The 20,905-nt window shown below is 42.4% G+C and overlaps 1 protein-coding gene across 3 annotated transcripts in view; it reads left to right on the forward strand.

The window, feature by feature from the left end:
• The first annotated feature begins 1,302 nt into the window (after window positions 1–1,302).
• The window catches only part of LOC115138484 (regulator of G-protein signaling 6-like), a 58,955-nt gene continuing 39,352 nt past the window's right edge, over window positions 1,303–20,905 (forward strand). For all 3 annotated transcript variants that reach the window (XM_029675366.2, XM_029675368.2, XM_029675367.2), the window contains exons 1-2: window positions 1,303–1,618; window positions 3,998–4,110. In XM_029675366.2, the coding sequence (XP_029531226.1) occupies window positions 4,024–4,110 (87 nt within the window). In that variant the 5' untranslated portion in view covers window positions 1,303–1,618; window positions 3,998–4,023. The remainder of the gene's footprint in view (window positions 1,619–3,997; window positions 4,111–20,905) is intronic.

The following is a 20,905-nucleotide window of genomic DNA, read 5'->3' on the forward strand; positions in this document are numbered from 1 at the left end:
TACATTTAATTCTCTCCATTATCTCTCCATCTCTATTCCTCTAAGTGTCACACCCTGACCATAGTTTGCTTTGTATGTTTCTATGTTTTGTTTGGTCAGGGTGTGATCTGAGTGGGCATTCTATAGACGCCAGTCTGCATGGAGCAGCCAGAGACGCCAGTCTGCATGGAGCAGCCAGAGCCGCCAGTCTGCATGGAGCAGCCAGAGCCGCCAGTCTGCATGGAGCAGCCAGAGCCGCCAGTCTGCATGGAGCAGCCAGAGCCGCCAGTCAGCCAGGATCTGCCAGAGCCGCCAGTCAGCCAGGATCTGCCAGAGCCGCCAGTCAGCCAGGATCTGCCAGAGCCGCCAGTCAGCCAGGATCTGCCAGAGCCGCCAGTCAGCCAGGATCTGCCAGAGCCGCCAGTCAGCCAGGATCTGCCATAGTCGTCAGCCAGTACGGAGCTGCCCCTCTGTCCCGAGCTGCCCCTCTGTGCCGAGCTGCCCCTCTGTCCCGAGCTGCCCCTCTGTCCAGTGGGGTCATTTAGAAGGGTTGCCGTGGTTAGGAGGCCACCGCGGACAGATGCCCACCCAGACCCTCCCCAATAGGTTCAGGTTTTGCGGACGGAGTCCGCACCTTGGGGTACTGTCACACGCTGACCATAGTTTGCTTTGTATGTTTCTATGTTTTGTTTGGTCAGGGTGTGATCTGAGTGGGCATTCTATGTTGTGTGTCTAGTTTGTCTGTTTCTGTGTTTGGCCTGATATGGTTCTCAATCAGAGGCAGGTGTTAGTCATTGTCTCTGATTGGGAACCATATTTAGGTAGCCTGTTTGGTGTTAGGGTTTGTGGGTGATTGTTCCTGTCTTTGTGTTTGTTACACCAGATAGGGCTGTTTTCGGTTTTTCACGTTTCTTGTTTTTGTATATTGTTCATTTATCATCTTCATTAAAGATGTATCAAAATAACCACGCTGCGTTTTGGTCCGCATCTCCTTCAACAGAAGAATCCTGTTACACTAAGAGCTTATTTCACATTCACTCTGTACAGTCAAATTGTAACTTGGCCTTTATTACAATTTCAGTGTCCTCTTAATGGAATGATTCTTATTTTCAGCATCAGTGGGCGCTGCTGCAGTGTGTACCGCTCTCTCTGCTCCCCAGCATCCAAAGCTCTCTCACTCCATCTCATCTCTTCTCTCTCAACCATTCTCTCACTCAGGCTTTCTCGTTTCTCTGTCTTTCTCTCCTCCCTCTCTTTTTCACTTCATCTTCTCTTCCTCCGTCCCTCCCCCTTTCCCAACTCGATCTGCCTCTCTAATTCTCTCTCCCTCACACACACAGACACACACACACACAGGAAGAGAGGAGCACACTTTCGAAGCGAGGATCCCTCTGACTGCTCCGCTCCACTCCGTGCTCCCTCCCATGGCAGGCAGAGGACTGGAGAAGAGGAGGAATAGAGGAATACTGCAGTGACCAACCAGCTGCTCGCTCTCCCTCTCGTGGCTCCACTGCTTTCATCCACTCTTTTTTTCTTTTTTTCTTCCCCCCCCGCCAATTATATCATGAACCTGTCTGCTGCTTGTTGATAAGGACAGCAAAACAGGGAGCAGTGGACAAGGCATTATTTTGTTGCTAAGGTAATGAATGAATGCTTCATTAGTTGGGAGATGTCAGGAGCATTGTATTGGCAGACTGGTGTGGGTGAGGGGGATTGGCTGTGCATGATCAACTGCATGTCTGTTTTGTGCCTGTTGTACATCAACTCTTCCCCACAGCTCAGAGTCTCCTGTTGAGGCTATAGGATTAGATGGTGAGTGTCAATGGTTTGTTAATCGGTTTGTTTTTGAGGGAATGCAGGAGTTATTTGATATATTGTCCAGCGGTGTGCTGATCTGCTTGTTGTGGTTCTGGGGCTGTCTCTGTCTGTGAGCATGGAGATGTCAGTGTCTGTATGTCAGTGCCTGTGTTCCATCCGGTTAACTCTAACACAGACATCTAAGGGACTGGTGTTCTGTGAGGTTAGATTTGCATGCTTGTAGGTGTCATGTAATTCATACAGAATGTCAAATGGTAGGAGAAATTGATAAAATGATATGATGTTAACTTAGTTTATGAACTCCTGGTTACTTAGACATTCTGCTAATCAATGTGGGCTGCAGACAGCTCCTTTATCCATCATCATGGTGGCAATAACAACACTGGATCAGAAGGGGCTTGATAGTACCATCATGTGCATGATCATTGCCTCCTGCTCCATAGCATAATGATCTTTGTGTGCTCAACAGTTGAAATCATTACTATGAGATACTCAACACAAACTTGCGTGTCTAGTGCTGTGCAGCTAGTCGCCTATTGAAGGTATTCAATCTCAATCCGATTCTCTCACCATTATAGTCTGTTTGTTGTGGATTACAATGCAGCAAGTGGCCACACTTCAAGACACAATTATGTAATTGCACTGAAACTCACTCACCAGTGGCTGCTCTCAGACAAAATGTTGTTTTACTGATTCATGCCCTGTATGAACATTTAATTTCATGTCATTTTGTAAAGCATGCGCCCTGCTGTTTCAGAATGTAGTGTTTTCTTACACACAGTGTATCCTCCCTTCAGATAAACCACAATAACCTATGAGACTTTCCGGTAGTGGAACACAAATAGTTATTCAAATGAAAAGCCCAGTCAGGCGTATGATAAGGCTTTATATATATATATATAAAACTGTTCCTGGAAGCTTTATCCTCTCTGTCTGTTCTATGTAGGGCTACTCCAAAATTATGAATGTGTCAAATTATGTAATCCTGTCTTTTTCGCTGCCTGATGGATGATTACAAATGCTTATACCAATCTGATGCACACTACAACTCAACTGGAGGTGGATACGATTGTAGCCTTGTGAAGTTCTGAAAATCATTAGTTAAACAGAATGAATCATGAGAGAGAGAGAGAGAGAGAGAGAGAGAGCGAGAGAGAGAGAAAGAGAGAGAGAGAGCGCGCTGTAGTGGGATGGATATTGAATGGAGGTCATGTATAATCGCTTACGGTAGAATTTTAATCCTTACATCATGAGAAACTTGACTGGCAAGGACTGATCTAAGGTGAAGCACACTGTGTGGCTAATGGTGTCTTAGCCGTGCAAATGGTCAAGGTTTTAACTATAGTGGCCTAGTGTATTCAGCGATATGCTTATTGCACATCACCTACATTTACATTTGAGTCATTTAGCAGACGTTCTTATCCAGAACGACTTTACAGTGCATTCATCTTAAGACAGCTAGGTGAGACAACTACATATCACAGTCGTAATAAGAACATTTTTCCTCAATAAAGCAGTTATCAGCAAAGTCAGCGCTGATATGCACAACACACTATCTACCTATTATCTTTCCTATTTACAGTTTCCGACTCATTAATGTCCTGAACACCATTGAGTATCTATAGCTAATCAGTGGAAGGCTATGCAATGCCCGATTATATATTATTGTTGCAAAGGAATTCTGCCACTTGAACTTACAGGCTTGACATTTTTCTTGGCTTAGTTAGCTAGTTCATTTTCACTTCACTGTGCTGCATTACTGCCAAGGCTTTGTACCGGGCTGTATTTTGAGAGCTGTTGTCAATGAAAAAAATGTCAAATGTTTTACATACAGATCTCATATGACTGTATTGAATTATATAAAAACAAATATATATAATGTATGATTTTAATATTTCTTTATAAAAATGTGGTTATTTGTTACATTTGACTGTGTAAAACCTAGCAGTACTACTTGTTTCTCTGTAAAACAAAAGCTAATTTACCAACATTTCTGAAAATGGATATACAGTGTTTTGGAATGAAACTCTTCAAATATATCTGAACTAAGTGAAAGCATTGCTGTGAGGAACTATCAAAAATGGTCTATTTGGGCAACCTGAATAAATGAATATATACAGTATGATGAATAGTTTTTGACAGTGATGTTGGTCCTCTCCTCTTACTCCCCTCTGCTTCCTGTCTCTCTATGCCCATGCAGCCTCCTGAGCCTAGGACACAGCAGGCATGGCGGAGGCATCCAGAGACCTGGGACAACAGGGTGTGGGGACAACAGATCCTGAGGACTCTCCCAACATGATAGTTTATAGAAAGGTATGTGTTTCTCTGACAGCCCATATAACATGGTATAGGACAATTGTATAATTTACAAGAAGGCACGGACTCTATAAGTAAGCACCCAATGTAGGTATCCATTGAAGACATGGAGCGATATCATTTGCCTGTTTCTGATGCAGATTGGTACAGTAATGAATCTCACAGTGGTTCCTGACACCTCTCTCTCCCAATGTCTAGAACAGCTAAATCTCAATGTCTGAACCATATGAATATGACAGGAAGAGCCACATCCAATGGCAGGTAATGGAACATGTTCTAAACCCTCTCTCTGTGGGTTTAGAACTCTGTGGGTTTAGACACAGTCAACTGACGGGACCCACAATGGCCACAATAACCAATAACAACCTGGGAGATTGTCTGCACACTGCAGCCCTCTGAAGTTTTAATAAGCTCTCCATCCGTTTGGGTTTGGGAGAGAAAAGTCCTTTATGTGTCAAGGGTAATTATACAATCCCTAAGGCATTTGAGTCTCAATGCCTGTCATTTGATTGGAGAGGAGAGAAGAGGAGAGGATGAGCTGCACCATGGGTAATGATGTAGTGTGGGACTCAGAGGAAGTAGCTGTTCCTCCAGGGCTGGGCTTGTCTGCTCTCTCTGGAGCCACTCGGCACAGGCAGGCCCATTCAAAAATCTGTCCCAATGTGCTGATGATGGAAAAACTAAAGCAAAGAGTTGACAGATCCAATTCCATTCTGTTATTTTTTGTAATTTTTGCTAATGACTATGTAAGAGTGGGGAGAGATAAACAAATCTGTTGATAAAAGTGGAGTCAGTAGGGGATGGATGATGACATGGTTCAAGAAAACATTTTTCACTGATTGAAGTTCTCCGAGCATGATTCTAATGGTAATGAAGAGTTGACATGATCCTGTGCCTTGTTCAGTGCTGAAATACAGTTCCTAGAATGACCACTTAGCCCTCAAGCCTCCACTTCTCCTATCCACCTGAATGAGCAGTCAGAACATTAGTAGGTTTAATGTGGTTTAATGTGGTCACACGCCTTACAGAGATGTTGGGCAGTGGCTCTACATGTCAGACACGACACAATCAAATGAAGATTGAAGCAAATGGAGACATCTTTAGCTCCTAGAGTACGGCATCTACAGATGTGGGATCTTAATTTGATCACCATATTGCAGTAGAACTTTCCTACAATGTAGGACATACCTTGTAGTGTATTTGAGGTTTAAAAAGTCTTCTGAAGTTTGTAATTTCCACTTTGAAATTTCAGACCTGATTTCCCTTAATAAAAAGGCATCAAACCGTATAAAAATGCCCATTATTTATAATCTACGCAATTCACATTTCCTGTTGCTGCAGGCTTATTTTCCAGCTGTATCAAACTAGCTCATATTAAGGTCCACAATCTGTAGCTGTCTGACACACTTCACTCTCATAAATATTCACCCTCCATAGATTGCAGATGGCTTTTCCAGCCTCTGATTGTTCCTGGCTGATGTATTCTGATTCAGACACTAAATTGCTGCCTGGCCTGAGGGCTGCCAGTGCTTCCCGATGAGGGCCTCAGTAATCACATGTTTGTATGAATGTATTTTTCATGCTCCTTATTCAGCTCCCTTTGAGCTGCAGGCATTCTGCTCTGATAACAGGTGTCCTATTGCCTACTGATGCTATAGAAATGGACTTTGTGAGTGTACATGGAAATGCTTTTGAATGTGTTATTGAAAGTTGTTTTTCCAGGATCTTACATGCTTTGTAAGGGGCTGTCATGTTGTGGAACACCACCCGGGCTGTGCCATTGATTATATGTTACTGTGGACACTGTAAGTGTTTTAAAACGTAATTCCTCCATCCCTTCTACGACTTGAAGCATTATGTTCTGACGGGTAGCTTATGCTACACAAGTCCTGCTGCTTTGGTTGAACAGGAATATTCATGTTTTAATCACCAACAACAACAACAGTAGTCAGATGATTATTGTGGATTAGCAGATTTACAGGGATATTACTTGAAGTGCCTTCAAAAAGTATTCACACCTCTTGACTCTTTCCACATTTTGTTGTCTTACTGCCTGCATTTAAAATGGATTAAAATGAGTTGTATGTCAGTGGTCTCCACACAATACCCAATAATGTCAAAGTGGAATTATGTTTTCCAAATTTTGTACATATATACGACGGCACATTTGTACATAAATATCTTGAGTCGATAAGTATTCAAACCCTTTGTTATTTTTTTATTTCACCTTTATTTAACCAGGTTGGCCAGTTGAGAACAAGTTCTCATTTACAACTGCGACCTGGCCAAGATAAAGCAAAGCAGTGCAACACAAACAACAACACAGAGTTACACATGGAATAAACAAACATACATTCAGTAATTCAAGAGAAAAGTCTATATACAGTGTGTGCAAATGAGGTATGATAGGGGAGTTAAGGCAATAAATAGGCCATAGTGGCAAACAGTTCAGGAGTAAACGTTTGCTTAACAAGTCACATAAGAAGTTGCATGAACTTGATTATCCCTTTGATCATGGTGAGACTTTAAAACAGTTACAGAGTTTAATGTCTGTTGTAGGAGAAAACTGAGGTTGGATCAAAAAACATTGTAGTTACTCCACAATACTAACCTAATTGACGGAGTGAAAAGAAGGAAGCCTGTACAGAATAAAAAATGTGTTTAAACATAGTGGTGGCTGCATCTTGTTATGGGTATGCTTGTAATGGTTAAGGACTGTGGAGTTTTTCAGGATAAAAAATACATGGAATGGCGATAAGCACAGGCATACTCCTAGAGGAAAACCTGGTTCAGTCTGCTTTCTACCAGACACTGGGATAAGAATTCACTTTTCAGCAGGACAATAACCTAAAACACAAGGCCAAATCTACACTGGAGTTGCTTACCAAGGCTGCGTTAAAGTTTTGACTTAAATCTGCTTGAAAATATAAGGCAAAACCTTACAATGGTTGTCTAGCAATGACCAACAAACAATTTGACAGAGTTTGAAGAATTCTGTAAAGAATACTGGGATAGTGTTCTTAGAGACTTACCCAGAAAGATTTACAGCTGTAATCACTGCCAAAGGGGATTAGACACTGACTCATGAGATTGAATACTTATCTAATCAAGATATATTAATGTTATGTTTTTCATATATACAGTACCAGTCAAAAGTTTGGACACACCTACCCATTCCAGGGTTTTTCTTTATTTTTACAATGTTATACATTGTAGAATAATAGTGAAGACATCAAAATGATGAAGTAACACATGGAATCATGTAGTTAACAAAAAAGTGTAAAACAAATAAAATATATTTGATATTCTTCAAAGTAGCCAACCTTTGCCTTGATGACAGCTTTGCAAACTATTGGCATTCTCTCAACCAGCTTCATGAAGTAATTGCCGGGAATGCATTTCAATTAACATTTGTGACTTGTTAAACGTTAATTTGTGGAATTTCTTTCCTTCTTAATTAGTTTAAGCTGTGTTGTGACAAGGTAGGGTTGGTATACAGAAAATAGCCCTATTTGGTAAAAGACCAAGTCCATATTATGACAAGAACAGCTCAAATAAGCAAAGAGAAACGACAGTCCATCATTATTTTAAGACATGAAGGTCAGTCAATCTGGACAATGTCAAGAACTTTTAAAGTTTATTCAAGTGCAGTCGCAAAAACCATCAAGCTCTATGATGAAACTGGCTCTCATGAGGACCGCCACAGGGAAGGAAGACCCAGAGTTACCTCTGCTGCAGAGGATAAGTTCATTAGAGTCACCAGCCTCAGAAATTGCAGCCCTAATAAATGCTTCACAGAGTTTAAGTAACAGACACATCTCAACATCAACTGTTCAGAGGAGACTGCATGAATCAGGCCTTAATGGTCAAATTTCTGCAAAGAAACCACTACTAAAGGACACCAATAATAAGAAGAGACTTGCTTGGGCCAAGAAACACAAGCAATGGACATTAGATCCCTGTAAATCTGTCCTTTGGTCTGATTAGTCCAAATTTGCGATTTTTGGTTCTAACCACCGTGTCTTAGTGAGACGCGGAGTAGGTGAACAGATGATCTCTGCATGTGTGGTACTCACCATGAAGCATGGAGGAGGAGATGTGATGGTGTGGGGGTGCTTTGTGGTTACACTGTCAGTTATTTAGAATTCAAGGCACACTTAACTAGCATGGCTACCACAGCATCTGCAGTGATTCTGGTTTGCGCTTAGTGGGACTATCATTTGTTTTTCAACAGGACAATGACCCAACACACCTCCAGGCTATGTAAGGGCTGTTAGACCAAGCAGAAGAGTGATGGAGTACTGCATCAGATGACCTGGCCTCCACAATCACCCGACCTCAACCCAATTGAGATGGTTTGGGATGAGTTGCACGAAAAGCAACCAACAAGTGCTCAGCATATTTGGGAACTCCTTCAAGACTGTTGGGAAATCATTCCAGGTGAAGCTGGTTGAGAGAATGCCAAGAGTGTGCAAAGCTGTCATCAAGGCAAAGTGTGGCTACTTTGAAGAATCTAAAATATTAAATATATTTTGATTTGTTTAACACTTTTTTGATTATTACATGATTCTGTATGTGTTATTTTATAGTTTTGATGTCTTCACTATTATTCTACAATGTTGAAAATAGTGTAAATAAAGAAAAACCCTTGAATGGGTAGGTGTGTCTAAACTTTTGACTGGTACTGTATATATTTTTACAAAAAAATGTAATTGTTCTTCCACTTTGAAATTACAGAGTATTTTGTGTGGATCATTGACAAATCAATGACAATTAAATCAATTTTAATCCCACTTTGTAATACAACAAAATGTGGAAAAAGTCAAGGGGTGTGAACACTTTATGAAAGCACTGTACAGTATTTATGGGAGAGAGGGGTAAATTGAGCCAAAGGATTAGTTGAGCCATCCCTTGTTTCTAGGAAACCATACACAACATTTAGAATGGGGTCTGTAAAGGAAGAAACCATACACAACCTTTATAATGGAGTCTGTGAAGGAAGAAACCATACACAACCTTTATAATGGGGTCTGTGAAGGAAGAAACCATACACAACATTTAGAATGGAGTCTGTGAAGGAAGAAACCATACACAACATTTATAATGGGGTCTGTGAAGGAAGAAACCATACACAACCTTTATAATGGAGTCTGTGAAGGAAGAAACCATACACAACCTTTATAATGGGGTCTGTGAAGGAAGAAACCATACACAACATTTATAATGGGGTCTGTGAAGGAAGAAACCATACACAACATTTAGAATGGAGTCTGTGAAGGAAGAAACCATACACAACATTTATAATGGGGTCTGTGAAGGAAGAAACCATACACAACATTTAGAATGGAGTCTGTGAAGGAAGAAACCATACACAACATTTAGAATGGGGTCTGTAAAGGAAGAAACCATACACAACCTTTATAATGGAGTCTGTGAAGGAAGAAACCATACACAACATTTATAATGGGGTCTGTGAAGGAAGAAACCATACACAACATTTATAATGGGGTCTGTGAAGGAAGAAACCATACACAACATTTAGAATGGAGTCTGTGAAGGAAGAAACCATACACAACATTTATAATGGGGTCTGTGAAGGAAGAAACCATACACAACATTTAGAATGGAGTCTGTGAAGGAAGAAACCATACACAACATTTAGAATGGAGTCTGTGAAGGAAGAAACCATACACAACATTTAGAATGGAGTCTGTGAAGGAAGAAACCACATGGAAAAAGCGGTAAGCAAGGAAGTGAGAGAAGAGAAGAAGTCCATTCGAGCAGCAGCAATGAATTACCTTTTTTTTATGAATGACACTGAAGAAGTACGTTGACAAAAAAGAAAACATGTACCTGTGAGAAAGCGAAGCTATGATAGAGTAGCAGAGGCAGTCTGAGATGCTAAAGATATCAAGAGTCTCGCAGACTAGACAGACAGACATGAGTGATTTCTTTCAATCAAAGAGACCTTACAAGATCTCTGAATTTCTGTGTTTCTGATGGTGGTAGAACACCACAGACTCCTTTCTATCACTGACTTTCTGTATGTCCAATGCTTCATATCTCTAATTCCTCTGTATCTTTGATTCTATGTGTGTGTGATGCTGAGTATGTGTGATGCTGAGGTATGTGTGATGCTGGGTATGTGATGTGTGATGCAGTGTTGAGGTTGAGGTGGCGGTGTACTCTAGCCCAGCTGCTCTGCATTTGAATGGCCCTCTGGGCAGGCAGCCTGGTGTAGTCAGTGTGAGATGGTGCTGAGGGAGGACCAGATGGTTATCAATATGCTCTGCTGCCGTCGTCCCCTAGGCCTGGTCACACTTCAGCCGGAAGAAATGCATTATCCTAATGCAAAGAACAACGGCCAGTCACAGTATAGCCCACTGATGGTACGGTATGAAAACATCATGCAGAGTTTTTACCCCAGTCTCTGTAGCTGTGAAACTGTAATTGGTAGGACTATGTATTGACTTCAGGGCCGTGTCTAAGACTTTCTTTTGTTGAGAGCGAATTGCAATAATATTAACCTGGATGTGCAGTTAGACAAAACTGACTGTGAATTTACCCATTACAGAAAGCTTGACTACACAGAAAGTGAAGAATGCTTATCCTGTCTAGTCTTGGCAGCGCTGTATTGTGTCTTATAAACTGGGTGGTTCAAGCCCTGAATGCTGATTGGCTGACAGCCGTGGTATACCACTGGTCTGATAAAACATTTATTTTTACTGCTCTAATTACATTGGTAACCAGTAGAATAGCAATAAGGCACCTCAGGGGGTTGTGGTATATGGCCAATATACCACAGCTAAGGGCTGTGTCCTGGCACTCTGCGTTGCGTTGTGCTTAAGAACAGCCCTTAGCCGTGGTATATTGGCCATATACCACACCTCCTTGGGCTTATTGTTGAATTGTTCAATGTAGTTTTCTCTCAGAGAGGTATTGTTGAAGCAAAACAATGCCATAACTGTGGCACACCTTATTGCTGCAAGACCTCTGTGAGAGAGCTCAATATGTAATGCATGCACACACACGTACACACGTACACACACACCTGTCCTGCTTAATGGCCCCTAACCCGTTGTGTGTGTTTTGTCTTGCTTTGTCTGGCATGTTTAAGGCAATACATGGAGGACAAATTAATGCAAGTGGCGGGAGCTGTGTGAAAACCAGCCTGTGACAAGGATCTCTGCTGTGCTGGAAAATGCAATTATTAATAGACTATTAATAGACAAGTGAGATCTCCAGTCCCCAGGACAAATGTGTCTCCCCCCTCATTATTCTGTGACTCTGCTCTAACTCTGGGTTCTTCTCTGTGGCAGTGGCTTGCTGTATACACAACTAGTGTTGTCCGGGGACTCATGGGATGCTTTCTCTCTGCCTAAAGAGAATCAAGTGTTGGTTCTGTGTTTCATGTTTGTTACCCCATTTGTACCTGAAGTGTGAGTGTATAGCTGTGCTCTGCATGGTCTTATAAACGTCCAATACAGATGTTTCTTGAACAATTGTTAGTGTTAATATTGATCTTGAGGGACTAACACTTAAATGAGTCCCGCAGAGGCCTAGTTGATGAGTCAATTTCAGCACCCTGCCTAAAGTTATTGTTCCAACACAACACAAAGTACACTGTGTGTAATTTTTAAAATACAGCTCTTTTAAAGCTGCACTATGCAGAAACCACTCCGCCATTTCCTGGTTGCAAAAATGTTAATAGTTCACCTAATTTCAGTTTACGTGGCAAAACAACCAAGTATAGTGTAGAGAATCATTGTATCATCTAAACTGCTGTGAAATATATTTTCCATAATCAACAATATTGTATTTTCAACTGTTTGAAGTTGGTGTACAAAACCTAAAGTAAAAGACTCAAAACGAAACTTAAGAACTGGAAGCATAGAAATAGCGCATATATAACAGATCTACCACTTCTTATTCTTCCTTTCAATCAGATCTATTATGCACATTTCTATATGAATTTGGTCAGGTCTCCCAAAAAGTTACATATTGTAGCTTTAAATGTGAACGCTCTTTTGCTTGGTGGATGGACTATTCAGGCTGCTTTAAGCCTGTATCCCTAGGATGAGAAGATTTAAATATAAAGTATACTCCAACTGATATAATAGTCACAGTCAAGTAATGCTACTAATATTTTAACCAGCTGTTATGTTTTACCAGCCCTCTGAGACCTAAAGGTTATTACAGTTCAATGCACATGAGAATACATGTTTTACAACATATTACACAGCAGAATGAATGGCTCGAATCATGGAACCGGCTAGCATACTGTTTCTCTCTCTCTCTCTCTCTCTCTCTCTCTCTCTCTCTCTCTCTCTCTCTCTCTCTCTCAGTGACAGTTTCTACTCACAGATGAACAGGAGACATTATAGAGCAGTCCTCACCTCACCTTACCCCCCCGCCCCACATCCATTATCTCACCACAGGAAGGACTTGGCTCCGTTAGGGATGATTTATTTGTTACCCCCAGCTGTGAGTAAGAGAAGGCCAGAGACACAGGCAGGCATGCTCTACACTGGAGCAGGTCTGAGGATGGAGGCCTGTCTGCCTGCACTGACCATGAATGTCCACTCACCCTTAGGTGACTCTGGGATAGGGGAGGATAGTGGAGGATATCTTAGTACTCAGTATATCTCATAAGACTCTCCCCATCATGGTGTCCACTGGCTCCTCTTCACGGTTCCTGTTCGCACTTTAGATAACACGGTCCAAATGGACACACTGGTTGTCAACTGTAGTGCTGGGTATGAGGCATACCGCTACTTTATCAAGCATGAATGGTTTTACAAGCGTGTCCACTGGTGCCAAGGCAGGCATTTCAGAAGTGCTGGCATGGTGTCACTCATATGATTGCGCTCAAGCTTGTGTATTGAGGCCAGGCTTGGTCTCCAAACTGTCTGCGTATTTCAGTTTTGATACTGTTGTATTATAAAAGCTGTCACACAACACTAACGCTCCCTCTCTTTAGACTGTAATGGACTTTTTGAGAATTATTTTATCCATCCAAATTGTAATTATGCAGATATCCCCTAAAAATCCTGGAGGTTTGCTAAAACAACATTTTTATTGTATCATTTGCAGTATGTATTTCGTTAAAGGGATTATTCACCACTAAATAGTGAAAACACTGTGAAGAAATTAAGGGCTTTTTTCCAGCTAGCTAGGGGACATCTTCTCAGTGAGGATTCTCTCTCTGCTCTCTCTCCATCTGTACTGGTACTACAAGTCAAGGGAGGAATCAGGCACCACGCTGCCCCAACTGCTGCATGCCCCACAACCCCCCTAGGTCGCGCCTCACCTCCACAGGTGGCAATACAGCTTGGAACTCCAGAGTAGCGTAAATGGAACATGTCTTAAATACCATCTTACAGTAGATATCCCCAGCAATTGGGTATGACAACCTCCACCCCACAGGGATAGAGTTGAAGATGATTTGTCTTTCAATGATATTAAAACCAGTTGAAATGCAATCAAATCAATGATCAGGCGGGCTCTGAAATCTTTGATTTGAAATCCCTGTCCTTTAGTGTGTGACGTGTAAACAGAACAGCTGCTCTCGTCATTTCTCCATGACCTGCCTGGGTGAAAGGACCGGATCCTCTCTGGTCTGACAGTTAGGCATGTGATTGGCAGGCCTCTCAGTGGGCCTGCGGTGCTGTTGACACACTGAATGAAGCTCTGGACTGGAGAGTTGCACCGTCCATTAGATCAGGTTTCGGTCCTGCCCCCCCGCTAAAAACCTGGTGTGCCCAGAACCGAATTTGGGAAGCCCTGCACTAGATGCACTAGAGTCTGTGGCTATTTGACCTTATCTCAGGGAAGTAGAGCAACGTGAGGCTCAGTGAACCTGCCACAGTCAAACATATTCTACTGTATTCTACCAGTCAATATTTGGCTCTTCTAATGGAGCCTTCCTATTAGTCTGTTTCAGCTTCCAATGCAGCACCGACTTCAATACAGGCACATTCAAACCTCTGGAGGTCGTGGTCTAAGAAACAGTGTTTTTGCTAAATGCTCCAGTAGATTTTCACACTGTATGCTGTTTCTGTGTTGTGCTCGTAGCCAGTGATGCCGGGGACTGCAGGCTACTCATGCTGTCTCCTCAAAGCCATAGGGCAGAGATGCTTGAGGAAGAATGTGAGATCACAGATAAACAATGAGAGAATATAGTCACACACTTAATGTTGGGTCAAGCATGACAGTGGATGGCTGCTTTTTACATCTGACAGTAAGCCAGTGTGGGCTTAGCGTTCAAACTTAATATTGCTGTGTTTCACTAGTATCACGGAATAACATTGTGGAAATATTGTGTTGATCATGTAAAACACTTTCAGCAACTTAACATATCACCATCTGCTCTCCTTTCATGTCTGTTTTGATGACGATCTGAGGCATGCAGATTAGTTTTCTTCCACATAGCATTTGAATAATCTCCTTGTAGCATATAGAACAAGTCATCAGGTCAGGATAACATTGGTCTGTAAGGTAAGGATGGACTGTGGTGTTCCTGGAGTGTCGGAGGGTCTCTGTAATTGTCTGTCTGATGTGGGCGAAGCATGGATGAGTCACCCGCCGCAAATGTTAATCACCACAGCCAACTCGTCTTCCTGGAGAGCCCTCAGAGGGCCAGACTATTGGCCTGGGTTCATGGACCTGCATCAGAATAGCTGATTTACCCGCCAGGATTCACTGACAGCTCACCCAATTGGAACCGTTCTGCGTGGTTTAGCTTCTTGTGTTTCTCATTGTCAGAAAGCCACAGCTCAATGGCGGAAAAGGCAAGCAGGAAGAAATACAACCTGGCCTGGTGATTAGAATGTTCTCAATCATGTATCCCTTTTTAACCTATCGTCCCAGAAAACAATATTACCATACCTGATCCATGTTGCTAAGACAAGGTATAAGGTCAGAGTGGATTGACTACAGTTGTATAACAACCACCTGCAGCAAATAGAATATACATAACCAGCTTGAATATTTTAGTGTCATGTAGGCAGACAAAGGTAAATGGAGATTTTCAAGTAAAGAAAGTTAAACTATCTGGCATTTATGTGAGTGTTAGAAACCACACGATCATGTTCTCTCTCTCTCTCTCTCTCTCTCTCTTTCTCTAGCTGTCTCCCACTCTCTCTGTCTCTCACGTTGTTTCTCTCTCTCTCTCACGCTGTTTCTCTCTCTGTCTTGAAAATTGCTGTCAACCTCAACAGAGAGAGTCTTTACACAGACCTCAACTAGCCACCAAGGACTAATGTGTACAGAATCTCACTCTTATTTGTCTGTCTATAACTCAAAAGGCTGTGGTCAGAATATTCATCTCAAATGCCTCACCACATTTATTCCACAGTGCAACGAAATTCCCTACAAAGGGAAAATGCAGGCAATGCCAATCTCCTGGAGGGAGGTAAAGACTGTGGAACATAGAAGGCATTATCTCATTTTGACTGATGACCTATTACATGATATATAGACAAAGATATTACAGTGGGAACTAAGTACATAATCTATCAGAGGTGAAATAACATTCAGTAAACCCACAATGGCTCAAAACTGCTTACCTCTACCTGGTACAGGGCTCATTTTCTAAGACTGAAATGCACAAAGCCCTGAATTTGAGCCTACATTAACTTAAAGTGGATATTAGTCTTCATAAGGTCAGAGGGAAGGCGGAAAAAGAGCCCTACAGCTTTTAAGCACACAATAATCATGTGAATCAATACGGCCCAGAACCGAGAAGAGTTAGGGCTCTGCTGAAGTCAGACTGAAACACGAGAAGAAGCTAAAATGGTTATTCCCATGTTCTGATGCCATACCAGAAATGGAGTTACCAACAAATGCACATTTATAAACATATGTATATTTTTCACTGAGCAACCTTTGATAGCACAACTGTGTGTTCAATTGTTGCTTGCTTTACATGGCTTTTTTGTACTTTGCTAATCCCCTAAAGACCTAATTGCTTCTGCGATGCTGTCACATACTTATTCACTTTGGGAGTGGAGGGAAATGCATCTCCAGAACAGAACAGCGCTGTAAGCTTTCCCTGAAAGACTGCTGGATGTTGAGTTCGCAGCACCACCAGAACAGCATTGTGTTAGAAGAACTGTGTAAATCAGACAATTATTTGATGTTGGTTAAAGAATAATATGATTCAGCTAAGGTACTAAGGTGAAAAATCTGGGACACATTTTGTGATATGCCCAACGTCTTCTGTTTGCTGAAAACCACTGGCTAGACTAGTTTGATCTGGAGCTAAATGGCAACGTAACATGAAGAGACTACAAAAGGTACTGTTTTCTGTGCCCAGATGACAGAAAAGCTGTTTTTAGAATTAAATGGCCGCAACCCCCTGTGAACTTGTGTACAGCAGGATCCAAGCTCAACCTCAAACAAACAGAGCTGTTTTTCCTCCCCGGGAAGACAGGTCCGCTCCAAGACCTCTCCATCACAGTTGACAACTTCACTGTGTCCCCCTCCCAGAGTGCAAAGAACCTTGGCTTGACCCTGTCGTTCTCTGCAAATGTCAAAGCAGTGACTCGCTCCTGGAAGCTCATACTCTACAACATCCATAGAGTACAACCTTTCCTCACAAAGGACCTAATTCAGGCACTTGTCGTCCCCCGTCTTGACTGCTGCTACTCTCTGTTGGCTGGGCTCCCCGCTTAAACCCCTGCAACTTACCCAGAACACCGCAGCCCGCCGTCATGTTCTCCTATGTCACCCAGCTCGTCCGCACACTCCACTGGCTTTCAGTCGAAGCACACATCATCTTCAAGGGGGAAGGGCCCTTCCTTACCCTCAGGCTATACTCAACCCCTAAAAAAGAAATGGCACTTGTCTTCTAGCACTGACTTTGCTGATAAGTACTTAATTGAGGGAAAATGTACTCACTACGATTGGGATGTTGTCTGGAGATCTCCAGCTATCTGGAGATTAATGCACTAATAGCTCTGGAAAGAACGTCTGCTAAATGACTAAAACGTAACATGCGAAATGATCCATCTAAATATTGTTGCATAATAAGAAGTATGCACAACATTAGGAGATTTTGAATCTCTACAGAAATGAAATTCTATCATCTCAGCTCACTCTGGTTTCGGTAACAGCTACCCAACATTACTCCGATATGGCATTTAGGGGATGAGTTTTCTCTACCATGAAAACTGACACCCAGAAATACAGGCCTCATTTCCACAGTCTGACAGGAACATCAGCAAACACTCTACTGCTCTGGGAGTCTTTGACATTTCACATTTCACAGTCACATGTTTTGCCTTTTTCTCTCTTTCGTGTCCTTAATTCTTGGTGCATTAATAGCTTATCTGTGTTTTGGAGAGAAAGATTCCAATTCCTTTCCTGGAATATGGCCCTAAGCAGGGGCCTTTTTAGAAGGAAAATTACAAGATAATTGGGTCCTGAGGCAGGTATGGCCAAGCATTTTGCCTGCACAGTAACTCACTGAATTACAAGCAGCTGCCACGCTCAGATACGACTAGCAGATAGAAAAATAGAAAAATGACATTTCACTTCATTTTGAAATATAGTGGCAGGATAATAGATCACAAAGCATGGCTCATGTCTCAGTGGGTTAGGTCTTCAATAATGCAGGGGGTGTATTGCTCTAGTAGCAAAATCCACCTCCACTGACATGATAGATTGTTTGTTTTATTCTCCCCTGAAGTAAAATGATAAAAGATTCATAAGTTACTATACATTTGATTGTTTGGTTGCTGCTGTGCTGCTGGCCCTAGCCAGCACTGGATAGGGACTGCTATCTGCTAAGACAATCATACTGTTCAACACTGAGTGGGGCCTGGATAGTATGAAAGATCAACACAGTCTCACAATCAATTCGTGCATATATGTACAAAATGCATTTCAGCAAATTTGGTGCGTTTTTGTGCGTTTTTCTGGCTTAATTCGTGAGAAAAGACACGAATTTATGTGCTTCTTAATTCGTGTGAAAAGACACAAATTGACACGAATTTATGTGATTCTTAATTCCTGCGAAAAGACACAAATTTAACCAGTAGGCTACACACAAGCCTTTTCAACAACCATATAGACGCGATAGTTTATATTTAATTTTTGTTCTTAAACTCGTAGGATCAGCAAAATCCCTTGAGTTGCGCACCTTATGCAGGTTTGGTCCTCGGTTGGTTGCCAGGTATTTAATTTTTGTTCTTAAACTCGATGTAGGATCAGGCAAAATCCCTTGAATTGCGCACCTTATGCAGGTTTGGTCCTCGGTTGGTTGCCATGTGTCCATATCGAGTGGTGTGGTCATGATGTCTAGGTCCGCTTGTCAACGGATGTGGAAAGCATAGTGCAACCCTGGAGTTTGGTTTCTAGTTTTGAGTCGGTTGATCCATTTCCATCTCTGACACATGGAAACCGGAGGGGGGAAGGGAGGGGGTGCACTCCACAGATATGCACGTAGGCCGTAGGGGTCCGGGTGCCGCCGGCCAAAGTTGTGGGCCCCATGGTTGCCCACTTGTAGATTGACCCATTGGTTGGGTTAAAGAGTTGTCTGTCCGTAGGGTGGGGGTTAGGTTTAGGTCCAGTTGGAGTTAGGGTTAGGTATAGTTAGTAGAATGGTTAAGGTTAAGGTTAGGGTAAGGTATAGTCGCGTATATGGTTGTTGCAAAGGCTTGTGTGCCTACTGGTTAAATTTGTGTCTTTTCGCACAAATTAAGTAGCACATAAATTTGTGTATTTTCGAACTAATTGAACCACACAAAAATGCACAAAAACGCACAAAATCTGCTGAAATAAATTTTGTACATATATGCGCGAATTGGATGTGAGGCTGGGCTGGAAAGATAGATATATATTATTACTGAAATATATCTTCCAAACCACATTGCTAATTTATTCCATCATTAGAACATCCCCCCGATCACAGACAGGCAACAGGGCTGTGTTAGAGGGAGGCGGCGGCTGTAGCCTGCTGCATGTAACCTATCCTATTATAAAACACTTGTTTTCACTCTCTGATTCAATCAAATAGCCTCCCTACCATCAAATACCTCCAGGCTAATATGTGGTTATTAAAAGGCCATTAGAGGATCATAATAAGTGGCCTGGCAGGGAGAGGATGACAAGGTGACAAAGGCCACTGAACCTTCCCCTCTGTCTGTCAGGAGAACGAGGAGCCAGCCATCCCCCGGGAAGGGGACAGATACAACCTCATCTGAGGGGAGCAATGCTAGTGACTCTAGTACTCTGTGGCTCTAAGTAGGTAGAATGTCAAACTTGTAAGGAAATATGAGTTTTTAAAACACTGTTCTACACTCATTATTGAGTTCAGCGCTCATTGAAGTAGGGGGGTTCTCAGAAAATAAGTTGCTGATTCCTTTCCCATATAAAGCACACTCTGCACATTGCTACATTGATCCTGGTGGGTTCATGTTGCTCTCCAACAGCAGAGTGGGTTCCTAATAGTATCTATATGTCACTGAGGGAGCCAGTGGGCATTTCCCCTAGTGATGCATTGGTGAGGCTCCTTGGCTCTCTCAGAACAGACTTTTTCAATTTGTCTCCCTGTTGTCAGAGCAGCATCCTACCTTCTTAATTTGGGAATGTTCTAGTAACACTCTGGAGGGCCAAACACAGGATACAGGTAACAGGCACAGTGCTGAATAGAGGAGGGCTGTCACACTGTAAGGGAAAGGAATGGGACCATTGATTCATGAAGCCATAAAAACCTTCACTCTATCAGGTCAAGGGCCATGACAGATAATCCATGTGTGTCTTAAAGGTCAAGAACCATGACAGATAATCCATGTGTGTCTTAAAAGTCAAGGGCCATGACAGTTAATCCATGTGTGTCTTAAAAGTCAAGGGTCATGACAGATAATCCATGTGTGTCTTAAAAGTCAAGGGTCATGACAGATAATCCATGTGTGTCTTAAAGGTCAAGAGCCATGACAGATAATCCATGTGTGTCTTAAAAGTCAAGGGTCATGACAGATAATCCATGTGTGTCTTAAAAGTCAAGGGTCATGACAGATAATCCATGTGTGTCTTAAAGGTCAAGGGGCATGACAGATAATCCATGTGTGTCTTAAAGGTCAAGGGTCATTACCTCACTGATTGCCTGTGTGCTCCAAGACATTAAGGATTAAGATAGAAGACAGCATCATTTTGGGGTGTGGCAATTGTGTATTCTTCTATCCTTGACAGGGACTGCAGCGATGCTGTGTTATCAGATTGTACATGGTACTTTATCATGAGGCTTCATATAATGGTAACATCAGGAGAAAAAAAGAGAAAACATCCCTGTATATCAAGACTTTGGTAAACTGTGTGTGTGTGCGTGCGTGCGTGCGTGCGTGCGTGCGTGCGTGCGTGCGTGCGTGCGTGCGTGCGTGCGTGCGTGCGTGCGTGCGTGCGTGCGTGCGTGCGTGCGTGCGTGCGCTCGCTCGCTCTAATGGATGGGATAAGGTGGCTCCACCCTAACCCACATTAATTTTCAGTGTAACCAGAGAAGGCATCGCATCATCCCTGAGCAGGAAACAAACCGTTTTATTTCAACACCTTCTGCTGTTATTTTAACTCTTGTAAATACCAATGACCTGTTAGCATCCAATGAGCATGTATGGTCAGGAATACACTGACCATACATCTTGGTGCAGAATGTCAACGTGTCCACTGCATCAGCAATATTCTGGTCATTTCATTAAAACACTTTGACTAGACAGCTGTGAACAGACATAAAAAAGGCTTGTTTGGAGGACTTCAGGCTGCCTCTGTCTCTGATAGCCCACCACTGTTTTGTGCA

Source organism: Oncorhynchus nerka, linkage group LG12, assembly GCF_034236695.1.
Source record: "Oncorhynchus nerka isolate Pitt River linkage group LG12, Oner_Uvic_2.0, whole genome shotgun sequence".
Lineage (NCBI taxonomy): Eukaryota > Metazoa > Chordata > Actinopteri > Salmoniformes > Salmonidae > Oncorhynchus > Oncorhynchus nerka.